The sequence below is a fragment of the Emydura macquarii genome, unplaced genomic scaffold (assembly GCF_026122565.2).
Source record: "Emydura macquarii macquarii isolate MOO-44397 ecotype Brisbane River unplaced genomic scaffold, CSIRO-AGI_Emac_v2 contig_2422, whole genome shotgun sequence".
In the NCBI taxonomy this organism is placed as follows: Eukaryota; Metazoa; Chordata; order Testudines; family Chelidae; genus Emydura; species Emydura macquarii.
Genome location: NW_027132559.1, coordinates 34,257,859 through 34,284,943, shown reverse-complemented (window position 1 = coordinate 34,284,943; position 27,085 = coordinate 34,257,859). Strand labels below are relative to the sequence as shown.

Below are 27,085 nucleotides of genomic sequence, written 5' to 3'. Positions count from 1 at the left end.
AAGGAGATGCACTAAGATGAAGCAGTCGCAGGTAGTGCTCAGTAGCCAATGGGGACAGGATAAGTTGCTTGAGTTAGTTCAAATTATATACAGCTACAAAGGCAAGGAAGTGTCTGTTTGAATGTTCCCTTTGTCATTAATGGAGTCACCACAAGTAGTAACCTCCTAGACTAAACCACAGCTATTCAGGTTGGCCTTGTAACTGTAAACTACATAGAAGAAGTAGAAACAGTATTAGGTGAAAAAGGCCTGCTTAAAGGATAAGTAATGCGGAGCCTCTTGAAAGAGAGGACCATAATCTTTTCAATCAGAACAGTCTAGACCTTGTCTAAGCTGACCTTCCTAATGAGGTGGAAGAACTAGTCAGGATGGGGAAGAATAGTGTAATGGAGCAGAATCTTGAACTGACAGTAGTGTGCTTATAGGGTGCCTTTTCAGAAGGAATGGGGCATAACTATATCTGCTTAGACTTAAGAAGATCAGTGTAGCAATAAGGAAGGAAAAGTATAGTCTTCCCATCTTAGACGGTACAATCTCAGGGTGAAATGCTAAAAGGTGTCCATTCTTACTTCGGCATTCCAAAAGAAGTAGTCACTGATGCTGGATCACACCTTGAATTCCATCTTTATGTGTACAGTATAACTTACAGCCTCCATCTCCCACCAGAGAATAGACTGGTGGGGAGGTGAAATACAAATGGTTAATTCTTCAGCAAAAAGCGCATGTGTTAGTTCTGCTGACCATAGGGTAATCGTCATGTCAGGCACTAGAGAGAGTCCAGCACAACTGTTATTGGGTCCACAGATCTGAGCAACATATTTAACTTTGTAGGAAAATGTTTGTCCTTAAGTGGCCCTGCTAAAAGAATATAAATCTGAGAGATGTCAAATGTAAGAGGGCTCAGGTTTCTTCTTTAACTATCAAAAAGCAGCCCAGAGTTTCCCCATGCTTAAACCTTAAAATCAGCCCTGATAAAACAGGATGAGGGAAAATATTGGTCAATGCCAATTTTTGTCACTAGATGTAACTTCACCCTAAGATTCTGTGGTTTAGAATTATCAAGTTATTCAGTGCAGAAGAAACTGTAGACTTCTTCAGTTTGTTCTAAGCAGAGTTTAAATGCCATGTGACCCTCATAGCAACGGTACTTGCACTTCAGCCTTAGAGAATGGAAATAATCTGTTGAATGGCATCCTATTGAACAGGAGTTTCCATCTCTGAAATTTGATTATTCAAGGAGTTAAACTGGACAAAACCCTCTTCAAGTCCAAAAGATAATCCGATCTGGATGAGTAGAGAAGTTGGTGTTTTGTCTGGATCTATTATTGTTTTCTGTTAACTATTCTTGTTAAAGATCCCTTATGAAAAAAAGGGTAAGATGTGTACTGTTTCCTTCAGTCTGTAACAGCTAGGTAGAGGGAACCTTATGAATGCTCTAGGCCAGTAATACTCGGACTTCAGTGGTTCAGGAGACAAATTAACAATCAACATTACCCAAAAGAGCCACAGTAATGTGAATTCATTGTTTCATTTACTATTTATATATAATATATATATTATTCTCGCAGCAAAATTAGTATTTATCAACTACAATTTGTTAATAACATAGTAAAAACATCTTGATTGATTAATACCTTAAATTGATTACTAATTAAATCACATAATTTAATATGTGCTGCAAAGAGCCACAGGAGGCAAATTAAAGAGGCACTTGCAGCTCCTGATCTTCAGTCTGAGTATCACTGCTCTACGCAGAACTTCTACATTGAAGGTTGGGGAGAAGCTTTAGGGATAATACTGTTTTCCTCATTCTACTAAAGTTTCTTGTTCAGTGTTAGAAGAAAATTACTGATTTTTTTTTTCTCATAGTCATCTGACAATCAGCATCTCTGAAAAATAGGCCAAAACATGATGTTGAGAGCCAATGTAGCCCTGCATCAGCTGAACATTTTTTCCATTGTTGCAGTGCTGAATGAAAGGGTAGTACAGAGAGCAGTAATGTTGAATCCTTTGACTAGGCTTCTCATTTAGGGCAAGTAGAATATCATTAGTTAATAAGAGGTTTTTTTCTTTGTTAGACTTGATGGAAGTAAGTGATATGATATTGTGCCTGGAATGCTGTACAATCAGATGTGGTAGGTACAATTGAACTACAACACCATTTCTCAATTCTTGATTTGGCATGCACCGAGGACCGAGAATGATTTTGCAGCTATTTTATCTGGATATAACATTTTAAGATACTGGCTTCAGAAAGTAAAACTTGCCTAAACTGAGCTATTGCATTTAGATTCATACGGTAGATTTCATTCTTCTTTAGAAAGCCATCTGGAACATTTGTGATAAATCACGTTTCTTGTGCTTAAAGGTTTTACTTAGATTGTAAGCTCTTTAGAGTAAGGGCTGTCTTTTTGTTCTATGTTTGTGCAGCACCTGGCACAATGAGGTCCTGGTCCATAATTAGGGCTCCTAGACACTATGATACCAATAATGAACATTTGTCTGGCATGGTGGAAAAAGAAAGAGAGAGAAGAATTAGGCTTCCAGGCTATTTAATAGTTGTTAGCCTATTTTTAAGACAAAAGAGACATTAGGTCCCCTTGAGATTGCTCCAGTACTACAGTCTTGAATGCTTCTGCGAGATTTCATCATGACAAGTCAACAAATATAATAATTTAATAATAAAATACTTACACAAATTTTTTTTGTAGATAGCTCACGATAGTGATCCCAGAAAGAGTTATCATCCTAATTCTACAAATGGGGTAGTTGAGGTACAGAATGATTAAGGTCAGCATTTTCAAACTCCAAAGTCAGGCATTTAAAGCCATATTTAGGCACCTGATTTTTCAGTGTTTGAAGTCAGCTGAGTTCTGTGGGATTTACCCCAGAATAACCTGAGGTCATGATGTGTAATCAAGAGCAGAATATAGCCTAACTCTATTTTTCTTCCTTCTCCCTTTGATCATTAAGCATTGGCTTCCTTGCTGTCTCCACCAAGTCTCATCACTGTTAGCCCAAGAGCCTTCTCCCTTACATTTTTTCCATCTGGGACAGCAGTCATGTGTCTCTTCCTCACTGATGCCACATCATATTTCAAATACCTTTTGAAAAAACGTATTTACTCCCTTGCTTGTACTTTTTGATTACTTTTTTGTTTTCCCTTCGTTGTTATTTGTCTCCAACACTTAGCCACTTAAAACATTTTATATTTCAGTTAGTATCATTGTCATTATACAGAATAAAATAAATAGGTTAAATTAGACCCACCAGATTTGTTTTAAATAGTGTTTTGATGGCTCTGGTGTTTTGTAAAAATGTATAATGCTGCATATTTTCTTTTTTGTTTTCTTTTAAAGGAAATCATTGTAAGCTTGGAAATATGGAATCAATTTCTATGATGGGAAGTCCTAAGAACTTCAATGAAACCTTCTTACCAAATGGTGCTAATGGTATCAAGGATGCCAGTAAGATCAAAATAGGCATAATCGGAAGTGGAGACTTTGCCAAGTCCCTGACCATTAGGCTTATAAAATGTGGATATCATGTGGTCATAGGAAGCAGAAACCCTAAATTTGCTACTGAGTTCTTCCCACATGTGGTTGATGTTACTCACCATGAAGATGTTGTAGAAAAAACTAACATCATTTTTGTTGCCATACACAGAGAACATTATGCCTCTTTGTGGGACCTCAAGCATTTACTTGTAGGTAAAATCCTTGTAGATGTTAGCAACAATATGAGGGTGGATCAGTATCCAGAATCGAATGCTGAGTATTTGGCCTCCCTGTTCCCAGATTCACTGGTTGTCAAAGGATTTAATGTCATCTCAGCCTGGGCACTGCAGCTAGGACCAAAGGATGCCAGCAGACAGGTACACTTTGTGTTTGAGTTCATTTAGTGTGTGTGCAGGATGAAAACTACAGTAACTGTAATAATAGGAACCCCCTGATGCCAGCTGTCAGAACCAACACTTAATGTCTTTTTCCATAAACATTATTTTTGTAATATTTTTCCTAACACCTAAACAAAGCTAGAAGCTGTATTTCTTGAAGTGCTCTACCTTAGGTGTTAGTGATGGTATCAATTGTTGCAAGAGAAATTGTGGGAAATAAGTGGCTGATCTAATTTAAAACTATTTACTTTCAAGGTGGCATTGTGAATGTAATAAAGGCATAGTTTGTTTTGTGGGGCTGGGTCTTCAGCTGCCCTGAGCTCTCACAGTTGAAGTAAAGGCGGGAGGGGGAGGCAGAGAGGCAGTCTAAGCTACCTTTTAGTCCTCTCTCAACCTTAGGGACCATTCCACTAGCCCAGGATATCAAGAGCACTTCATGCTCAATCTCCATCCCTAGATAACCCCAACACTCCCCAGAATGTCCCCCGTACAAAGTGGAGGAGCAGATAGAGGAAACCCCAGCTGCCTGTTAAAGCAGCTTTAGGTTTATTTGCACTGCTAGAGTAGTGCAAAGGTGACAAGCAAGGCCAAAAATCTGGTCCTTGGAACCTTCACTGGTTATGGTGCAGCATGAGAAGTAACTAACCTAGCATGACTCCCAGAGCCAACCTTGATTTTCCAAGTCTGGCATTTAGAAAACAACCATCTATTTGTTTTTAAACTGAGTAAATTGATATGGAATCGGTGTGATATACACACAGTATAATAAAAATGGGGGATCCCCCACATCATTTTTACAGAGCCACTTTTCAGAGTGGAACTGTGCTGTAGGTAGTTATTTTATTACACCTCAGTCAAAGTTGGATTCAAAGCTGATCATCAGTGGGATAAAAAGGTAATCAGATGCCATGGTGGTGGGCAAATTATACGACTGTAGGTAATAAAGGAGCAAAATCTAACACTTCATTGAAATTGTGTAACTGCACTTTTTTTTTTTTTTTTTTTTTTTTTTTTTAAGTATAATGAAGTAGCCCTTGGATCTTATTGCTTCTCCCTCCTGTCCCCCTTTAACAACCTGCTAAGCCGACCCTATTTTTTTGGGAACCTTGGCTGTGAAATGCAGCTCAAATTGTTGTACGAAGTATGATTAGTTAAAAATCATCTTCTGGGTCTTCTGCTTTGTTTTTATTGCAGCTGTGCTAGGCCATCGGGCAAGCTTTCTATATTTTAAGTTGTTCGTTTGTTTCTAAGACAATTTCAGCCATTGGCCCAAAGTTCATTCTAACTTTGTAGACATTTTAGTATTGTGAATACCAGGCATCTTAAGTTTACATTAACTCAGATCATATACAATCTTTTTGTTTAGGTTACCTTGTTTAATCATTTTACATATTTTGACCTTGAGTTGCTTAAGGGTTAATTTTTGTGTTCCAATTAATATGCTGGTGGTCGTTTAGATCTTTGTACTGTGACTTGTGCCTAGAGGCCCTGAAATTGTTGATTTTTATCTTTAGAGACCTCTCTGTTACTACCAGTAATTAATCTGACTTTTCCAAACAGGTCTTTATATGCAGTAATAATGTTCATGCTCGCCATCAAGTTATTGAACTTGCCCGACAGCTGAATTTTATTCCCATTGATTTGGGGGCATTATCTTCTGCAAGGGAGATTGAAAACTTACCTCTGCGGCTGTTCACACTGTGGAAAGGGCCAGTAGTGGTGGCTGTTAGTCTGGCCACTTTTTTCTTCATCTATTCTTTCATCAGAGACATAATACATCCGTACATGAGAAATCAGCAGAGCGACTTTTACAAGATTCCTATTGAGATTGTGAACAAGACTTTACCAGTTGTTGCTATTACTTTGCTCTCTCTGGTGTATTTATCAGGACTCCTTGCAGCAGCTTATCAGCTTAATTATGGCACTAAGTATAGGCGACTTCCTCCCTGGCTGGAGAGTTGGTTGCAATGTAGGAAACAGCTTGGACTACTCAGTTTTTTCTTTGCTACAGTGCATGTGGCTTACAGCCTCTGCTTACCTATGAGGAGATCAGAACGATACTTGTTTCTTAATATGGCTTATCAGCAGGTAAGGAACATATCATTTTTTATCTAATGACAGAAGAGTGGTTCAGAATGCCTTGACTGTGTTTCTGTGACATATCAGTGTCTTTGAATACATTTTCAATGGAAAATCTTTGGGGTTACATTGTGACTGCCTATTGCCCAATGGGGAAAGAGGGTACTAGGAATCCTCCCTAACTTGTGGTATGCCTCAGAGGAGGTCAGTCACAATCAAATCACTGCAGTAGGAGGAGTCCAGCATTTGTTTCCATTTCTATTCCCCACCAGGCATGAATATTACCTTTTAAAGAGGGTGGGGAAGAGGCAGGACCATGCAAAATCAAAAGAGCACTGTCAACTCTTATCATCTTGAGATGTAAGGGCTGAATGATACTTCATAAGAAAGCTAAAAACATCTGTCAGATTGTTTTCTTCTCTCTGGTCCCAAAGTTTGGTGGGTGGGTATCATAAATGTAGATAAATGTTGCTAAAAAGGTATTTGAATGGCCACTGTACAGATGTCCACTAAAATGTCCATTTACTGCACCACTGAAATGCAGCAGCCTTTGGGCAGATGTGTGCCAGCTGTTTAATAGTGAACCGCAACACTACACAAGTTTAGGACAGCAAAATCCTAAGAAAACATGTGTTCCTACTAGCAAAGATGACGACACTGTGTCACTTCTCAGACTAGTGGTAAAAAATGTTTCGTTTACAGGAAATTCTTTACTTCTCCACACTTACTGGCAGGAGGCATTGACTCGGAGTTCCCAACAGCAGTTGGTTTATCTCGGACAAAACAATCATCCTAGGCAGAAAGGTCTGCTTTTCCTAATCAGAAAGTCAGTGAGGTGCTATTTGCCTCTTCTGTACTAGCACTTCATAACGTAGAGTAGGTTGGTCATTCAGCATATAAAATCTGCCAAGAAGAGGGATGAGGAAGCAGGAGCTAAGGAAACCAGACCATAATAATCAAAAGTCTAAAAGGGGATTGGCTCAACAAGTGTAGAAAGAAGAGTGAGCATGAAGGACTGAAGTAATAAAAGCTGAAGAACATGAAATTGACAGGCATTGTGGTGGGATCTGTCAGGCTTTCTCTGCCCCCTGTGGGGAAGGTTCAGTGCCTGACACTCCTCACCCAAGGAAAATCTGCTCAGACAAGTAGCCAACATGACAGTGCTCCAGAGACTTAGAAGGGGTAGGAGGAAATACTGACTAATCAAGAAACAGCAGGCCAGTTAAGAAGGCTTGCCTCCTTTTGCTCAGAGGCAAAGCTGGGTGAGACTAGCATAGAGCAGGACCTCCTCAGGGTTAACCCAGGCCAGAGCCTTGTCTTGTCCTGAGCGCTGCAACAAAGCACTTGCATATGAAGGGTGTTTTTCCTCTTTGTTTAAAGGCACAGACAGGTGAATCCCGAGTTGCTGTTTTGTTATTTGATTGTTCAGAGACTGACGCCAAGCTGATGGCACAGGCTACCCTGCACCAACCAGGCAGCCAAATCTTGAAGGCTTAGGCAGGAAGCACCTGTAGTATCACATATGGCCCTGAAGGGGGGAATTACAGAACAGCCCCACCTTCCACAGACATACACAGAATTCAGCAAGGAACCTTAATTGTTTAGACTTACATACTTGTCAAAGGACCTGCTATTACTTCTGTGAAGAAGTTCTCGTATCTTCTATATTAATGTGAAAATCTCACATGTCAACATCAGCCCCTTGCAAAAATTGATATGTAATTACAGATTTGATAAACCCCATGGAAGTGGAAAACTATGAGATCTAATTGAGTATACCAGTGACTTGACAGTTGAGGTGAATTGGTTCTTTCCTGTCATGAGGATGTCCAGGTTCATCCATCTTCCTTATGTCTGACATTAGCAACAGAACAGACAGAGTAATTTAGGAGTTGTCATAAGGAGCTGAAGCAATAGCAGGAATTTATTTGTAAGTTCAACAAAATAAGAGAATTGCAGATTCACCCATTTTGTGGTGTAGAACATAAATTGCTGATACTTGAAAAATGTAGCAATGTGGAGAATCTCATCTGATTTAATCAAATAATTTCTATAAATAAGCAGTAGCTAATGCTTCAAAAATCACCTCCCATTTTTATCACTTTTTCAACATATCTTTCAATCTAATACACTCAGAACCAGCAGTGATGGAGCAGATAGGGGTTTTTTTTCTCCAAGACATGAAGAAATCGCTAAAATATTGACTATATTTTATATTTGTTTTTAATCTGTTTTCTTATGAAACTCAGACTGGAGGCTGTTACTCATCAAAATAGCTTTTGTGAATAGCATTTAATCTGGAAAATAAAGGGTGACTTTTCTGCTCTCTCCTCAGGTTCACGCAAATGTCGAAAATTCTTGGAATGAAGAAGAAGTGTGGAGAATTGAAATGTATATCTCCTTTGGAATAATGAGCCTGGGCTTGCTTTCTTTGCTGGCAGTTACTTCCATCCCTTCAGTAAACAGTGCCTTAAACTGGAGGGAATTCAGTTTTATTCAGGTGCGTGTGTTAAGAATGCATTTTAATTTTTATTTTGAACCATACCTATAGAATGAAAAATAAGGTGTTTTTTTTTCCTCTGAAAAGTTACTATAAAAATGACACATTCTTACTCAACAGAGAGAATCCCTATTGGAGTTGGGCAGATAATGGTTTTACTGTCCTACTGTTGTTTTCAGGAATTAACAATTTTCTCCTGTCTCAAATAGAGATTAAAAAGTAAATATCTAAAATATTTGTGAACCAAAACACTGAGTCTCGAGTCACGCAGAATGTTTTATTCTTCGAGTGATTGCTCATGTCCATTCCACTATAGGTGAGTGCACACCACCGTGCACGGTTCCTGGAACTTTTTTCCCCTTAGCAGATCCCGTAGGGCTAGCTCTGGTGCCCCCTGGAGCCCCGCATGCATGTCGCGGTATATGAGGCACTGCCAGCCCTACGGTCCCTCAGTTCCTTCTTTCCGCCCGTGAGGGTTGCTGGAACTAGCCTTGCTCTCTGCCAGTACCATTCCCCATTGTTTGAACTCTGTTGTTCGTAGTCCTTTAGTTAGTTTTAAGTAGTTGTTAAAGTAGCTATGCCCTGGTCACCTGGATTTAAGCCGTGAACCTCCTGCAGGAAGGCTTTCACACTCAGCGACCCCCACGATCGGTGCCTTAAGTGCCTGGAGGAAGAGCACAGGAAAGACAAATGTAAAGTATGCAGGGTTTTTAAACCGCGGACCCAGAAGGACCGGAAGATTCAGTTAAAAGCCCTGCTAATGAAGTTAGCACTCTGCCCGGTGTCCGAGCTGTCCCGATCTACCTTGGCGTCGAGCGTATCCTCGGTGCAGAGCACGCCGCCGGCACTGACATTGACTCGGCACTGAGCGACATCCCGGTGCTGAAGAAGAAGAGGCAGCTCACGGAGCGCGGATGCTCCCCTGTGCCACCAGTAAGGGTGGGGTTGAGTGCGGAGATGCATCAAGTACGGCCCATCAAGTCTTCTCCGGTGCCAGCATCTCCGAGCAAGGAGCCTCCCCAGACTCCTGGGAGTAGGAAAGTGCCCCTGCCAGTGCCGTCGACACCAGAGGCTTTTCAGGCGGCAAGAGCCTTGCTGGCCTTGCCTATGCCACCTCCGTCTTCTTCCCCCCTCCCCCCGCTGCCGAGGGAGAAGGGGGTGGTGTCCTGGGGCAAACCCGCACTGGGTCCCCCTGAAGAGCAGTGGAGACCCCCGGTGAGGGTGGAAAGGTCTCCCACTGAACGGCCACCAGGGGTAGAGTGAGGATGCTCCCCTAGCAGTCACTTCAGGTCGGCGTCTTGGAGCCGGTCTGCATCGACTCAGGACGAGTCCCCCTCTCGGCACCAAAGTCGGTCCCTGACACCGGAGGCAGTGCAGATCAGAAGGCGGCACCTGGACAGCTCCAGTTCCCGATCCCCAGCACCGAGGAGTTCACCTGCACCGACGCGGCACAGAACCTGGTCGCCTTCAAAGAAGCCGGCACTGCAGAGTCCCCGATGCGGACCCCAGTCACCAGAGTCTGGTTCAGCCCCGTAAAGCTCTGAGCGGCACCGATTCCGATCACCAAAGGGCAAACGACACCATAAGTCGTCGGTGCCGAGACAGCGTTCAAATACATCGAGCTCTTCGGAGTGCACCTCCGTTCGCCAGCACCAATCGCAGAGACGGAGGGGGTCCTTGTCGTCCTCCAAGTTGGAGGCGTCAAGAGGGCAGTCCCCAGCACAGAGCAGCACCAAGGACCGAGGGAGGGCTCAGCACCACCACTCCAGTGGCTCGGGGTCCTGTAAGGGGGGCAGTCATCGAGACAGCCGTAAGGACAGCCAACGCCCCCACAAGGCGCCACAGCCGGTGGCGCAGCCAGTTCCTGGTTGGCCACAGGGTCAATGGCCACAGCAATGGCCTTATTGGGCCCCATGGGGCATCCATATGGGACCGGGGCCACAGTCTGTCCTATCATTGGGGGTTCAGTCTGCGCCTCCCACACTGGACAAAGCCCGCAGACACCATTCCTCAGATGAGGAATCAAACCCCATGGAGGGACCCTCCATGGGTGCACCCGACCGCCAAGGGGTGGAACAGCCACAGATCGCTCCTTGGCAGTCCTCCTCCTCCTCCCTGGACGAGGCAGTCTCCAGGGACCACATGGCGAAACTGGAAGATTTCAGGGTGCACCAGGAGCTGATTAAGAGGCTGGCCTATAACTTAGGGCTGGAGTTAAAGAGTTAGAGGAGGACAAGGATACCCTCTTCAGTGTGCTGGCGGCAGCTGCCCCAGCAAGGGTGGCTCTCCCAGTCCATGACAGGGTCCTCAGAATTGTCAAGGCCCTGTGGCAGACCCTCCTCGGTCGCCCCTACATCGAGGGTGGCCAAGAAAAAGTATTTTGTCCCAGCCGAAGGGTTCAAGTATCTGTCCATCCACCTGGCCCTGGGAACCCTAGTAGTTGATGCAGCCAACCAGCGGGACAGGCAAGGTCAACCAGGGTCCACTCCCAAAAACAAGGACAACAAAAAACTAGACTTGTTTGGGAGGAAGGTTTATTCGACAGCAGCCCTGCAGTTCAGGAGTGCCAACCACCAGGCCTTACTGGGCAGGTACAATTTTAATTTGTGGAACTCCATCAGATGGTTTGCTGAGGCCCTGCCCCAGGACCAGGCCGCAGACTTCGACACTGTCCTGGATGAAGAAATCACAGTGGCTATGGCAGTGCTACAGACGTCCAGTGACGCTGCAGATTCAGTGGGTAGGGCTATGGCCTCTACCATCACCATGAGATGGTGCTCGTGGCCGCAATCCTCGGGGCTGTTGCAAGAGGTGCAGCAGTCCATTCAAGACCTCCCCTTTGATGGGTCAGGCCTGTTTTCGGATCAGACCAATGCGAAGCTGCAGGGTCTTAAGGACTCCAGGGCCACGCTTCGCTCCCTGGGCCTGTACACGCCCCAAGCTTCCTGGCGGCAGTCACAGCCCCAGGCGCAGCAGCGACCAAGGCCTCTGTCTAGGCCCTTCCAGTCCTACAGGAGCAGGGATAGAAACAGGGGTTTTAGAAGGCGAAATCAGCCCCCTAGCTCGTCCTCAGCCCTCCATCAGGGGACCCCAAGGGGTCGGGCAGTTGGAAAAGGCAATTTTGATGGTGCGCCCAAGGGTGGCACCCCTACCGCCCCCCCTGGATATGCCCCGCCCCTTCTTAGACAGATTAAGGCCCTTCTACACCGAATGGGCAAACATCACATCGGACCGTTGGGTCCTCGGGATAGTCCTTTGGGGCTACGCCCTACAATTTACATCTTCTTCCCCCAATAACACCCCCCCCCCCCGTCCCTCTTCAGGGACCTCTCTCACAAGCAACTTCTCTTGCAGGAGGTCGACACACTTCTCAACAAAGGGGCAGTGGAAATGGTCCCCCAAGACAGAAAGGGGAAGGAGTTCTATTCCAGGTACTTCCTCAATCCCAAGGCAAAGGGGGGTCTGAGACCCATATTGGACCTGCGTCGTCTAAACAAATAAATCGAACGACGGGTTTCGCATGGTCTCCCTAGCCTCCATTATTCGTTCCCTGGATCCAGGAGACTGGTATGCCGCCCTCGATCTCAAGGACGCATACTTCCATGTGTCTATCCTCCCCAGCCACAGCCCTACCCTTTGGCCTCTCATCAGCTCCCAGGGTGTTCACCAAATGCATGGCGGTAGTGGCTGCCCACTTGAGACGAAGAGGTGTGCAAATCTTCCCTTACCTGGATGACTGGTTGATCAGGGGCAAGTCCAGGTCCCATGTGCAGGACAGCATGACCCTCACTTGCTCCACGTGCAGCAGGCTGGGATTGCTCATAAACAAGCAGAAGTCCACACTAACCCCAGTGCAGCGCATAGAATTCATTGGGGCTACCCTGGAATCTTCCCAGGTCAGAGCCTTCCTCCCTCAACCATGGTTTGAGGCAATGGCCTCTATCATCTCCCAGTTGCACTGGTACCCCACGACAACAGCCAGGCACTGCCTACAGCTGTTAGGCCACATGATGGCCTGCACGTACATAGTGAGGCTAGCTCGCCTGAGGCTCAGGCCACTTCAGGCGTGGTTGGCCTTGGCATATGTGCCGAGCAGACACCCCTTGGCCTGGGTGGTCATAGTTCCCCCGCCAGTCCTAGCCTCCCTAAACTGGTGGCAGACTCCCAGGGCAGGGATGAAGGGCGTCCCATTCAGGGAACTGGTCCAGTCAGTCACCCTAATCTCCGATGCCTCAGGTGTGGGATGGGGAGCCCCCATCAGCGCCAACTTAAGCACTCAGGGGCTCTGGGCGGGGGAGGAGAGGCGTCTGCACTTCAATGTGAAGGAGCTCAGGGTCATTCGCCTAGCGTGCAAAGTGTTCTTCCGATTCCTGATGGGCAGGATGGTGCAGGTGCTGACGGACAACACCGCAGCCATGTTTTATATGAACAGGCAGGGGGGAGCACGCTCCTCTGCCAGGAAGCCATCCACCTGTGGGACTTCGCTGTGAGGCACAACTTTCACTTGACTGCCTCCTGGGAGTGAGGAACAATGAGGCAGATCGCCTCAGCAGGTCATTTCTACCCTGCCGTGACTGGCCATTGCACCTGGAGGTTGTGGCTTTGATCTTCCAGAACTGGGGTGTTCCCCCATTGGACCTATTCGCAGTGGCCTGGAACACGAAGTGTCCGAAGTTCTGCTCGCTCCAGGGTCGCACAGCCAGATCGATATCCAATGCGTTTCTCATCGACTGGACGGGGACCCTCATGTACGCATTTCCACCCATTCTGCTCCTGCCCAAAGTTCTCTTGAAAATAAAGAGGGCTAAGTGGAGGCAGTTTACCTGTTGGACGGAGTCCCGGGGTATTCCGCCAAGCCTCTCTCCTATTCAGGCAATCCTGGAGTACCTGCTCCAGCTAAAGCTCCAGGGTCTGGAGCTGGCCTCCCTGATGGTTCACCTGGCGGCCATTTCGGCCTTCCACCAGCCGCTAGAAGGGAGATCCCTGTTCTCCCACCCCATGTTGGTCAGGTTCCTCAAGGGGGTGGAGAGGCTGTACCCTCAGGTCTGTGACCCGGTGCCTCCCTGGGATCTCAACCTGGTCCTCTCGAGGCTCACGGGACCCCCCTTTGAACCCATGGCTTTATGCCCTCTGCTCATGCTTTCATGGAAGGTAGCCTTCCTGGTGGCTATTACCTCAGCTAGAAGGGTCTCTGAAATTAGGGCCTTGACCTCGGAGCCCCTGTATGCAGTATTTTATAAAGATAAGGTGCAGTTGCTGCCACATCCAGCCTTCCTGCCCAAGGTGGTTTCCCAATTTCACTGTAACCAAGATATTTTTCTCCCCGTGTTCTTTCCCAAACCACACGGTTCGGAGGAGGAGAGGAGATGGCATTCACTGGACGTGAGACGAGCCCTGGCCTACTACATCGAGCGGACAAAGCTGTTCCAGAAATCGACGCAGCTCTTCGTTGCAGTGGCAGACCAGATGAAAGGGTCACCTGTCTCCACCCAGCGCATCTCCTTGTGGATTACATCGTGCATCAAGTTCTTCTACGAGCATGCGAGGGTGCTGCTTCCAGGAACCATCACAGCGCACTCTACCAAAGCTCAAGCCTTGTCTACAGCCTTCCCGGAGAGAGTGCCCCTGCAGGACATCTACAAAGCTGCCACCTGATTGTCTATGCATACATTCGCGGCCCACCATGCCATCGTCCAGCAGGCTAGAGAGGACACGGGATTTGGCAGAGCCGTATTGAGGGCAGCTCACTGGTAACTCCAGCCCACCACCAAGGGTATGGCTTGTTAATCACCTGTAGTGGAATGGACATGAGCAATCACTCGAAGAAGAAAACAAGGTTACTTACCAGTAACTGATGTTCTTAGAGATGTGTTGCTCATGACCATTCCACAATCCACCCTCCATCCCCGCTGCTGGAGTTGGCAGAAAGAAGGGACTGAGGGGCCATAGGGCCAGCAGTGCCTCATATACTGCGACATGTGTGCCAGGCTCCAGGGGGCACCAGAGCCGGCCCTACGGGATCTGCTAAGAGGAAAAAAGTTCCGGGAACCGTGCATGGTGGCATGCACTCACCTGTAGTGGAATGAACATGAGCAACACATCTCGAAGAACATCAGTTACTGGTAAGTAACCTTGTTTTTTGATGATTTTGAAGTGTTTCATTTTGGTTTTCCCCTTTTTCTTTTTTTAAGCTATGTTTAGTTTAGCTTTAATTTCAGAGTAAAAAGTCATTTCCAATTGAAAAACAATAATTTTTTTGTTTCAGAAGGGTCCAAACAAAACATTTTGATAACCTTGAAACTTTTTCTTGAAATTTTTTTTGTGTCCAGAGATTTGATGAACTTAACACTGTTTCACAAGCCATTTCAATTTTGACAAATGGATATTCTTTGACAACAGTAATTGACGAAAAAATCCCAAGCAATTCTTCTCCCTGTGTGTATTCAATGAAATCTAAGTATTTACTGCATTTGACTCCTGTTTGTCTTGCAGAGCCCACACAGATAGGACTGAATAGGCTGGTGTCTACTTATTTTATTTTTTGTATTGACAGAATGTATTGTGTTTCGATCAATTACACATATGCAGACCCACTGCAGGCAATTCAGCTGAACAAGTGTCACTGGATGGGGATGGGGATGCACATAACTTTATAACTGAAGACCTAATTTGGTCATTAGAACCTTTACTGCTGGGGGGGATGCCTTGGGTAAAAAGAGCAGAGCTTGACTGTCAGATCCCAGGGTGAGCTTGCAGGGCTGGCAGTTAGAACAAACAGAACAGATTACTTGTGAACAGATTTGATCTGAACTCATTTTGAGATCATAAATATTTTTGTTAGTAAATCAGTCTTTCTGGTCCTGATGCTTATTCCTCAAGTGCGCCATCAGAAGTACATAAACTATACAGAGCTTGTTTTCATGCAAATGTTCCTAACTTTTTCTAAAAAGAGTATATAGAAGCTTTTCATTGTTCTACAGGCGGCACCAGCATTACTTCATGAGAGAAGTAACATATACAGTAATAGCAGGGTTTGACTGTATTTAGAATAAGTTTACTTCAGGATTCTTGGGACCATTTCTCCTCCATTGTAAAACCTGTGGGAGAAGAACAGGGGAGCCAAGAAATTCCATAAAGTTTACCTCCTCGAGTTTCCACTGAATGATCCCTTTAGGCAATAGGTGTTGGGGCTGCAGAAAGTGCAGGAAATGCAGCTTCCAACCCTTCAGGTCCCTGCAATTTTCAGGAAACAATGTGGAAGGACAGCACCCTACCTGGTGCTCCTCACACTTCACTCTACCTTCACTCTACCTAAGGTGCAATGCTGCCATTTTCTGTGCCCTGCTTCCCCTCCACAGGGGGTTCATAGAATCTTGGACTATTAGGGTTGGAAGGGACACCAGGAGGTCATCTAGTCCAACCCCCTGCTCAAAGCAGGACTAACCCCAATTAAATCATCTCAGCCATGGCTTTGTCAAGCCAAGCCTTAAAAACCTCTGAGGATGGAAATTCCACCACCTCCCTAGACAACCCATTCCAGTGCTTCACCACCCTTGTAGTGAAAATTTTTTTTTAATATCCAGCCTAGACCTCCCCCACTGCAACTTGAGACCATTGCTCCTTGTTCTGTCATCTACTACCATTGAAAACAGCCTAGCTCCATCCTCCCTGGAACCTCCCTTCAGGTAGTTGAAGGCTATCAAATCCCCCCTCACTCATCTCTTCTGCAGACTAAACAAGACATGTTTAATGTTGCTTCCAGCTGGATTAACTCCTATTAGTTTGGCAGGCTGTATTTTTTGTATTTTTCAAGGGGACCCTTCTGGCCCTTCCTCCTGACCTGGCACACATCCCCCCTCCCTTCACACATGAACATCTGAAGCAGAGATGCATCTGCAAACTTTGGGGATGGATGTCAGGTTGTCAGGGAGTGGCTCATGAGCATGAGTACCAATCTCAGGAATCAGGGCAGACTGAAGAAGCAGGGCACAAACCCCTGGTTGTGAGTTCTATACTTAGATTTCACCATCTGTCAGGTGTGAACTCCTCAAGCACTACAACAGCCTTAACATGGAGTCACAGACAGTCCCTTTATCTATCTTGTCTATCTTGTCACCTACACAAGTTTGACTTTGTGATAGTGTTCCTTGCACCAAAAATCACAACAATATTTAGGTTATTCTCAGTCCCAAAGGACCAGTTACTTACCCTATGTCACTTACGGTGAGAGATCTAGGAAGCAAGTTATTTACGAGGTTAAAGCAGGTAAACATACACACATGAGTTACAGTCGTGGGATCCAAAAAGTAATAGAAGCTGCTGTAATGTGTAAGCACTGTATGTCCTTTAGGGCTAACCCAGGCCAAGTGGTGGGGAACTCTTAGAGATACAGTTCCTTCTTGTCAGGGATTTGTATTGCCTTCCCCCAGAGTTTGAGCTGATCAGATGAGCCCTTGTGTAGGTCTCCCCTTCAGGGGTGTGGGTGAAGCATTCAACACAGTCTTTGTCCTTTGATGTTTCACAATGGCTTATTTGGTTTCAACTGGCCTTCTTGTGTGCAGAACCTAAAACCTTCTGTAGAAAGCTGGCATTTTACATTTTTTAATGTTCCTTTCCTGTTTGATAAGTACAGACATTTACAGTGCAAACTTTTAATATAACCTTATAACATGGACCACAGCTGTTAAGTGAGATTAATACATGCAGCATCCTACAAGCATTTCAAAAAGTCTAAGCATTTTCTTATTACTGTAAGTTCTATTTTAATAATATTAACAGCCAGGCGAGCCATACTGGTTTCCAGCTATGCGTTTGTCAGTGTTCATTGAAGCCAAAGGACCTTGACATGAGCTGGCACCTGGTGTGCCAGCATCACAGTGGGAACATACCATGTTGTTCCCCCGTCCCTCTTCCCCTGCTTCTAAGACTTTCCATATACTTTATTTTTATTTGCTGCCCTCCAGATATCACAGCAGAGTGTAGGACAAAGGGACAAAAGCATAGATAGCTCCTAAATGCATTTTACTCATGAGACTGTGGAAGTAAAAGTCTGCATTTGTTATACATGTGGCAATACAGGAGGAGGCCTTTCATCCCCTTCAGCAGGCATTCCTGACTTGCAGAAGTTGCCATTTTAATAGTAATGCCACTGTCTGATGAGATACAGACTGTCATGTCACTGAACCAACCTGGAGCTCCCATGCAGCAGCTGGGAAAATGCAGGCTGGCACCCCAACATATGTACAAATCACCTGGAAGGGGCAAACGAACACTTAGGAATAAGCAGTGGTGGAGCACTTCATATACTTCCTGCATGCAACACATCTTAAGTTGGATTGAAAGCTGATAGAGCAGCAGATAGACATAACTAGCGTGAGGCACTGAGACATACAAAAAGTACAAGCCCCAATAAATCATTGAAAGGTGTCAGCCTGAAATGAAATTATTGTCACTTTTAAGCTATGATAATTGATATGCAGTACTAATCGGCTTACGTCTGTTGCCGGGAGACATCCTGATAAAGCGTGTACCAAAAGTGTGTATTTTGCTATAATTTAGGGCATACTACTGTAGGTCTTACTCAGAGTCCTGTCTGACTAAGGGCTGCTGGGTTTGTCCCATTGTAATTACATTGCCTAGTTCACAATCCTGTCACTATTGACTGATTCTTGCCTGTATGTCACACACATCATTACTGCTTTAATAGTTAGGGCTCTAGGAGGGCTTTGTAAATTACAGCCATTTTAAGAGGAGTGACAGGGAACATTGCATTAGCTGCAATTGTCAAAAGTGTTCTGTCTGTGAAAGGATGCCTCCTCCTCTCTCTTTGGGTTTCTGTCAAATGGGGAATTCATAGGAGACCTCCAATAGGACTATGTTGAATTAGCACTTCCCCCAACTGACCTGGCTATTCCCCCTCCCTGACAAATGTCACCCACTTCATAGATAATGAAGAGAAGCAAAGTTATGGCCATTTTGCATTTCTACAACCTCCCTACTAGGCAGACTTTCTCCTTCAGGAGTTCTCTGCCTGGGACTATGCTAGAGATGCTAGCATGACTTAAAACTTTAGTTCAAAATTAATAATAATAATTAGTCACAGGTGACTTGAGCCATACAGCCAGTATATGATTAGGAAGTCTAACAGCAAGCCATGCAACTATAGCTTTTCCTTACCGAAGTTTCCAAACTTGGGCCTCAAGTTGTGGGAGCAGAAATGTGCATGCAGGCAAATCATTGCATAATTGCTTTGTGGTCTTTGGACATGCACTAGTGTACCACAGCTATTTCCACTGTAATTAATTAAAATCAACTTGTTTCTTGTTATTGAAGATGATAAACTAATGAAATGCTGAGTGATGATTCAAGGAGTCTGATTGGTGTACAGGACATTCCTCCTCTAGACATGCCCTTGTGTGAAACTGCATCACACATTAAAGAGAATTTTGACTATAACTGTCTTCTTAATTATCACCTTTGGCTTGTAATGGCAGTAATAATTGAAACACAAGGTGCTTCCTGGGGATTAATAACTAACTAAATGTAATGGTCTTTAGCTGCTTCTTAGGGCTTTAAATATTCCCTAGCTAGTCATTAATTCTTAGGAAACGCCCTCTGTCTCAATCCTTGTTTCATAATCACTTGACTTTCCAAGGGTTATTTTACCAAAGCAAATGAAGTTGGCATTCCACTACATATTAACATTGATTAAGTTCAAATCTCATATAGAGTGCTTAAGCAGAGCCTGATAAAATATAACAAATGCCCTTTTAGAGCCATTTCTCCACCTACTGAAATACAATATTAAAAAGAGGGTTTGCAGTTAATGATTTTAATCCTGCCTGAAGTCAGCAGGAGATGCAGAGTGGAATAAGGGCTACTGTAAATTCAGTGCAGCTTTCCCAGCCAGGGAAGTTCGTGATGGAGTAGCATGACACTAGTTTTACTCCTGTATCTAGCAGAAGCATAGATTCACACTGTGCCTTGCCAGTTGCCATGCAGTAACTTACCATGTAAACAAGCCCTAACTGAGTAAACTAGTCACACTTTTCAGGAGTAAGTCATGTGTTATCATGCTGTATCACACCTAAGTAAACAACAGAACATTGCACAAGCCTAGCGTGTATGAAGAGCAGCCTTTTTCTAGCTGGGTAGGATTATACAGAAGAGAGGAGATGAAGAGGGTAGTAGACTCAGAAGAAAACACCATGCTCCGCTTCTCATGTGATTGGAGTTCGTTTGTTGTCAGGCTTTTCTTTGTTAGGTGCAGCAGTAACTCAGTGTTCTGTCCAATTTTAGTCCTTTGATGATGTTTAAGTAAAACTAAACTTTCTCTGCGTAAAGGAGGAAAAACATCTGTGAAGCATTTCATTATCAGTGGCTTTCTCCAATGGTTGTTAGAGTATCACCCGTAACTGAGCCTGCTGAAGAAAAGAGGGATCAGATTCACTGTGTTGTTCCATGTTTACACCGGTGTAACAGCATTGATTTCAAGAGAGTCACACCAGCATAGAACTGAAACAATGCAATGTTGAGTCAGGCCCAAATTTTTATTTGTCATCTGAATTTCTTTCCAGAATATCAGGCAAGATCCTGTGTATGCCAGTGTACACCAAATAGGATCTGGCCTATAATGTTCAATTTCTTGGGGATTTTTGTTCTTGTTCTTTTTAATGAAACAAGTAGTATGTCTAAAAATGCCAACACAACTCTGGAAACCATTGTTCACTGAAAAAAGTAATGCATAATAATGCAGTTTGCTATACCCAGAAGTCTTCCTCAAAAGGCTGACACAAATATTTTTCCTTTTTTGTGTCACTGAATCTTTTTCCCTTCCTCCCTTCAGATGGTACTTTTTCTTAATGACAGGAGAGATGTTAGGTTTCTACTAGGGCTGTCAAACAATTAAAAAACAATCACAATTGAGCGATTAAAAAAATAGTCACGATTAATTGCAATTTTAATTGCACTGTTAAACAATAATAGAATACCAGTTCAAATGTATTATAAATATTTTGGATGTTTTTCTACATTTTCAAATATATTGATTTCAGTAACAACACAGAATACAAAGTGTACAGTGCTCACTTTATATTTTTATTACAAATATTTGCACTGTAAAAAGATAAACAAAAGAAATAGTATTTTTCAATACACCTCATACAAGTTCTGTAATGTGATCTCTTTATTGTGAAAGTGCAACTTACAAATGTAGAATTTTGTTTTGTTTTTGAGTGCAGTTATGTAGGAAAAAAAAGGAAAATTTTAGAGCCTACAAGTGGAAGCATGAAGGGGCATACAAATATTTAGCATATCTAGCATATAAATACCTTGAAAAGCCAGTTACAACAATGCTACGCGAATGCCTGTTCTCACTTTCAGGTGACATTGTAAATAAAAAGCTGGCAGCATTATGTCCCGTAAATGTAAACAAACTTGCCTGCCTTTTTCACCTTCCTTTGTAGCATAGAGCACAGGTCACTTACTGGCAGATTTTCTGTACCTTGAAGTCTTTAAACCATGATTTGAGGACTTCAGTAACTCAGTCACAGGTTAGGGGTCTATTACAGGAGGGTTTGGGTGAGGTTCTGTGGCCTGCGTTGTGATCATAATGATCACAGTGATCATAATGGTCCCTTCCGACCTTAAAGTCTATGAGTCATAGCAATTGGCTGAACAAGAAGTAGGACTGAGTGGACTTGTATGAGATGAATTGAAAAATACTATTTATTTTGTTTATCCTTTTTACAGTGCGATTAATCATGATTATTTTTTTATCTAGTAAATTTGTTTTGTGTTAATCGCATGCATTAACTGCAATTAATTGACAGTCCTAGTTTCTACCTCTCTATTTTTACTGTAGTAAGAGCAAAACCTTGGTAGCCAGTTTCAATTATTCTTCCACTAAATCTTTCCCAAGTGAGTGAGACATTATATCGGTTGATGGTGAAGTGTTTCCCTTCATATATTAAAAGCACTGCAATCATTTTAAGATGGTTTGGGATACTCTAAAATGCAGGCTAATGCTTTTAACTAGGAGTCTGCATAATTGTACTGTTGATGATGGGCTTGTTTTACATGGCCACACAGAATTTAGGATTAGGTGTGGAGTGTAGACCTTGCACTCCAGATATCCCCATTAACTAGTTGTCAAGGAAGGGATGAAGAGAGGTGAGGAGTGGTCTGAGCCTTGGTTCCACTGTCCAGCTAGTGGAGCTGTGTCACAGTTTGCTCCTTTCTCCCTGTAGAAGCAATGGGGATCAGGGAAGACAAATCACAATTCCTTTCCAGGGATCCTCCTGCATAGTCACACTGCTCCATACTCATGGCTGAGCAGACTAGCCCTTTGTTCTCTCATGTGACACCCTTGGTACCTGAATCTGATATCACAACACCAGTTTTACTCCATTGGAGTTACTTCTTATTTATACTCCTGATACTCAACTAGCTGCCTTTATTTTTAAATCAGATTTTAGATTTTGACTAGTTTGTTAGCCTTTCAAAGTAGAGCAAGCGCGCAGGCCTGTGGAAGCCAAGAGGGGTGGGATGTAAATCAATGTAGAATTTAGCCCTTAATTTTCAGCACGTTTGAATTCAAAACCAGCAATATAGCAACTTAAAATAATGTGTACATAGAGATTTTTTTTTAATAAAATTGAGCCTGGTTGAAATTATAAAGTGGTATAGTAGGTTTGTCTGATAATAAGGGATCCGGTTTTAACTTATGTTTCTTTTCCCTGTTTTTTTCCAAAGTCTACCCTGGGATATGTCGCTCTGCTCATAAGTACTTTCCATGTGTTAATTTATGGGTGGAAAAGAGCCTTTGAAGAAGAATACTACAGGTTTTATACACCACCAAACTTTGTTCTTGCCCTTGTTTTGCCTTGTATTGTAATTGTAGGTAAGATCATTTTACTCTTTCCATGTATAAGCAGGAGACTGAGAAGGATCAGAAGAGGATGGGAAAAAAGCCAAGTTATGGAAGAAACAGGTGGGACTGTTCCACATCTCTCTCCAGAAAGGATTACAGTGATGTGATTGTAGAATAGTGTCCATTAGCACCATTACAGTTGTCAATCTTTTTTTTGTTTTAAACCTTGTGTTTTCAGGAGTTTATATAACTCACGGGTAAAAGTTGCTATGGACCTGCTTGGCATGTGGTGCAAGCGCTCAGCCAAGGAATGAGCAATTTATTTTTCTTCAGAACATTTTTTTAAAAACCTTCATTTTTAAGTTACAAGAGGGAAAACAATATGAAATCAGGATTTTTTTCATGCTACTTTGCACAGTTGTTTCACAAAAAATGTGGGTGTTTTTAATTAAAACCAAATATTCCAGATAGCATTTCTTTAACTGAGAGCATATGTTACAGACAGTGCTTCTTTTAATAAAACGACCCTTTTTAGTTAGTCAGTCCAGAACGTAGACTAATAGATTTTAATGATATAGGAAAAAAACCTGTTTTGAAACAGCTGAGATTAAATTTTTTAATGGTTGAAATTATTAATTGCACATATACATTACACTTATTTGTGTAGTTCATAATGAATTTTGAACCAAATATGACTTGAATATGATAAAAAATATTCAGTTACACAGTGTAATAATGCATATTTTAACCAAACTGAATTTCAAAGTGTTGCATAGGGTTTTAAACATGTAATGTCCATTGACATTTAGAGTGATGCAGTGAAAATCCAGTCCAATACCTTGAAAGTGCAAGAAGGACTTATATAAATTTTGTACAATCAACTAAAGATCACTTTAAAAATAAAACTTCAAATGCCAAAAATTATTTTAATAAATTAAAGTTGGGAGAAATTTGCAAAAAAAAAAAAAAATCAACTTTATTGGTAAAAATTCCAATATCTTAAACAGAACAGAGAACCACCATATTGTTAATATTATTTCTGTGTTTCTGTACTGGAGTTTCAGTTATGGCACATGAATTTCCCTGACTCTGTCTTGCAACCTTAATATCTTTTTAATGTATTTTTGTTGCACAAATAATGTTCTATTTTTATATTAAACTTTTGTTTAACGCATCTGTTCAGAATGCGTTAGTGTGAATTTTTAAGAAATAAAAATATTCCTATATGTCAACATTTTAACATGAGTTGATGATCCCATGAAATGGAAATTTTCCTCTAAAACTTGTAATTCTGGTTTCCTGAGACTTTCTGAATGCTGTTTAGAATGCTTTATCAATGACTACTTTACCATGTTTTGTTCTTCTGTAAGGAATAGGCCAAACTCTACTCATTTACACTCATGCTGCTCCTATAGACATCAGTGGAAGTTGGTCCCATGCATCAAAGTGCAGAATTTGGCTGTACATTTATACCGCAAAAATAGAGAAAAAGAAAACAATTTAAAATCGGTATCTATCATTTACTTGTTTATTTAGCTGTATTGTCTTTAATTGCTTTCTTCCCTCACATTTTTGCAATAATTTGCCATCATTATGATAAATATCTGCAATATGATCCTGATCCAATAAGGCACTTGTGTGTACTTTAGTTACGTATAGGAGTAGTCCCATTGACTTGATTGCCTATGTTTGTAATGAACCGTATACCCATGCAATATGTACTTAGAGCCAAATTCTGCTCCCACTTACACCAGCATAAATCCAAAGTAACTCAGTGCCAATTGTTTTTAGTTTCATTACAAACTCAAGCCCTGAAGACTTTATCTGAAGGTAAATGCCATGGACCAAATTCTGCTCCCAGTTCTACTTGGGCAGCTCTATTGAAATCACTGAATTAGCATGAGTGCAGCTGAGCTAAAATTATTACTGATTGTGAATATTACTATTTCAATATTTAATGTTTGTATTAATTTTATAGTAATTCCCATTATTCTCAGAAACGCTAATTAAAATTAATCTTCCCTAGAACTTTCCAGTTCTTGTCTTATGTTGTAGGAATATTGCTGTAGTACTAATTAGGTATTAATATTATTGCATTATTAAAATACAGTAGTAACTACGCATTGCCACCTTAGTCCATCTGTTCTGTGGTGTGTGATGCATTATATTCATCCTCATTCCTATGCAAAAAGAAATACTTAAATCTAACAGAAAAAATCATACAGTGTAGCATGCTGCTTAACATATGTAAAAAGTAATTAGACCATTTCATGATTAAATCCTTTCAAGAATATTTAAACTCATGGTAAATCTGGACCACAAGACGTTTCTTTAAAAAAATATTGTCGTGGGTGGATTTTTTTTTTTTTTTTGGTCAAACTGTGTGTATGGGAAATAACAAATATGTACTTTTTATTTTATAAATAACTTGAAAGTTAAAATATTAAAGTATGAAGAAATAGCTTATATTTTTGGATCAACTAAATGAAGAAATTTTATGAAATATTTGTGCTACATATGGAATAATATACCCAGCTAGACTATGTATTCATTTCTAACTGGAGTAACAAGTTGACTTGCTATTAAATCTTTTGTAATTTACTTTATTGTAAAGATTGATTCTATTTAGCAAGAGAAACAAATTCTGAAAGTAAAATGACAAGGTCTTACATAGCACACGTTATGGATCAGATCATGCCAACTTCTATTCATGTAAGAAATCTTTCTTCACATGGTTAATCTCATTGATTTCTATGAAACTGTTTGCATAAGGTCTTCTCCTGTGAGTCCAGATTTGCAGGATCAAGTCCTAAAGCCAAAATTTTCAAAGTTGGTTACCTAAAGTTAGGCACCTAAATCCATTTTTAGGCATCTCCATTATTTACCTGCCTAAATGTAGATTTAGGAGCATAACCTCAGCAACCAACTTTGAAAATAATATGTTTTTATGCAACATTGCATTTACTGTTTATTGATTGTAGGGATGTCCTATATATTATGTCCTATATAGTATGAAAATAACTGAATTCTCTTCCTTCCAACAAGTCATGATAACAAAATATCAGTTAATATATAGTGCAATTCTGCACACATATCTGTAAATGCACATTTCTATGCAGTAAACAATTGGAATTACATTTTAGAACATGTTCTTTGTTTTCTGCAGATGATTAAGGTATTTTTATACACAATGTTTAATATATAGTGCCATAAGCATATTTCATATTGTGCTTAATTTCACAGTGTAATTCTATTAATTCTATTCTATTATATATAAAGTTGATAAAATCACCTACTTGAATTTTTAAGAGGTAAATTATTTTGAGATTCTGTTGTATTTTAAGTTGTTTGTTTACTTACTTAGTTTGTGACAATGTTACATTACTGTTTACTCATGCCATGTCTGTATTTTGTTCCAACATTGTATAACATTGTATTGCCAACATGAGTTTGTGCAACTGTATTTTCATTTGTTGTTAAATCAATTATAAAATATCTTGTACACATTCAATATGTAATTAGCTAGAAATGCAGCCTAACAGCATTAATGGGAATGACAGTTAAGGCACCTGTTGTATATTCCCAAGTAGCTATGAATTTCACACAGAATGAATAGAGTTAGGAACCTGAATTCTTCTAAATCTGATAAAAGCAAAAATCAGAAATGTCATGCAAATAAAGATTAGATATACTGAAGAAATCAATCAATCTGATATTTTAAAGAGTTCAGGTAAATAAACTCAATAGTAGGGGAGGCATATGAGTTGTTCTTTTCAAACAGTACCTCTCTGAGTACAGAAGTTTTGCCTTTATTGGGTGTTCATCCTTGTTCTTATAAGTATTTCCTATAAATGAAATAAGTAACTTTGCAGTTTTCATATTCTATCACTACATTATATTGCTTCAGTTAACTAGATTGCTACCTTTAAAATGGGTGACACTTTGAACAAATTTAAACAATGATCTCCATAATATTTGCATACTGTTTCTCACACTTTGTTGACAATGTTTCACAGTGAACATATTATTAGTCTCCTCTGTGCAATACTTACTTGGCAGTTCTCTTTGTAGTTATGTACTCCAACTTTGTCAATTACTGTTTGTGTTGTCTATCTGAATAGGGCTGTTATAAATGACTGTCAGTGCTTTCACGTATTTTTCCATTAGAATCTGTTTTACACAAAGATCAATAAAAAATTAATATCAAATATTTTGACTTGATCTTCTGAACTTCAACTTAATTTTTTTTTTAATTTTGCTTTTCTTTAAAATACATTTGTGTTCTGATTAATATGCCATCTGATAGAAAGGACATGGCTTTGGGGCTCATTAAAATGCTTCTGAAGAGTAAATTTGTTTCCTCTGGAATGGGCTGGATGACAACTATTTTTAAAAAAATACACTGTGGGAGGCTGCCCCATACCTTATTACAAGGTATTCATGCCTCTTCAGATTACACAAACTGAACATTGTGCAATATTAGCAATATATTCAGTATATTTTTCAGGAGCAATATATAAACATTTGAGGCAAGAGTGAGACTGCTTCGTTTGTCAAGTGGCGGTGGTCTTCCTGTTTGGTTGTGGGTGTGAAAAAGCAGAAGTGTTTCAATGAGAAAACAAATTAATAGCTTCTCCACTCCCTCTCTCCTACTCCCTGGAAGCATTATATATGTTTCAAGGACATTTATGATAGAGTGGGGGGCAGGGGAAGAAAAATTAAAGTCAATAACTTAACTCCC

The 27,085-nt window shown here is 41.7% G+C and overlaps 1 protein-coding gene across 4 annotated transcripts in view; it reads left to right on the top strand.

Moving 5' to 3' along the window:
- The window catches only part of STEAP2 (STEAP2 metalloreductase), a 30,572-nt gene extending 4,020 nt beyond the window's left edge, over positions 1–26,552 (top strand). Inside the window, exons 2-6 of one of the 4 annotated variants that reach the window (XM_067562240.1) lie at positions 3,360–3,874; positions 5,456–5,983; positions 8,310–8,474; positions 22,227–22,315; positions 22,409–26,552. In XM_067562240.1, coding sequence (XP_067418341.1) covers positions 3,383–3,874; positions 5,456–5,983; positions 8,310–8,474; positions 22,227–22,315; positions 22,409–22,511 — 1,377 coding nt within the window. In that variant the 5' untranslated portion in view covers positions 3,360–3,382 and the 3' untranslated portion in view covers positions 22,512–26,552. Of the gene's footprint in view, positions 1–3,359; positions 3,875–5,455; positions 5,984–8,309; positions 8,475–15,027; positions 15,265–18,806; positions 19,002–22,226 lie in introns of those variants that run through there. The other 3 variants (XM_067562238.1, XM_067562241.1, XM_067562239.1) reach the window with 3 other exon arrangements.
- Positions 26,553–27,085: the final 533 nt, after the last annotated feature.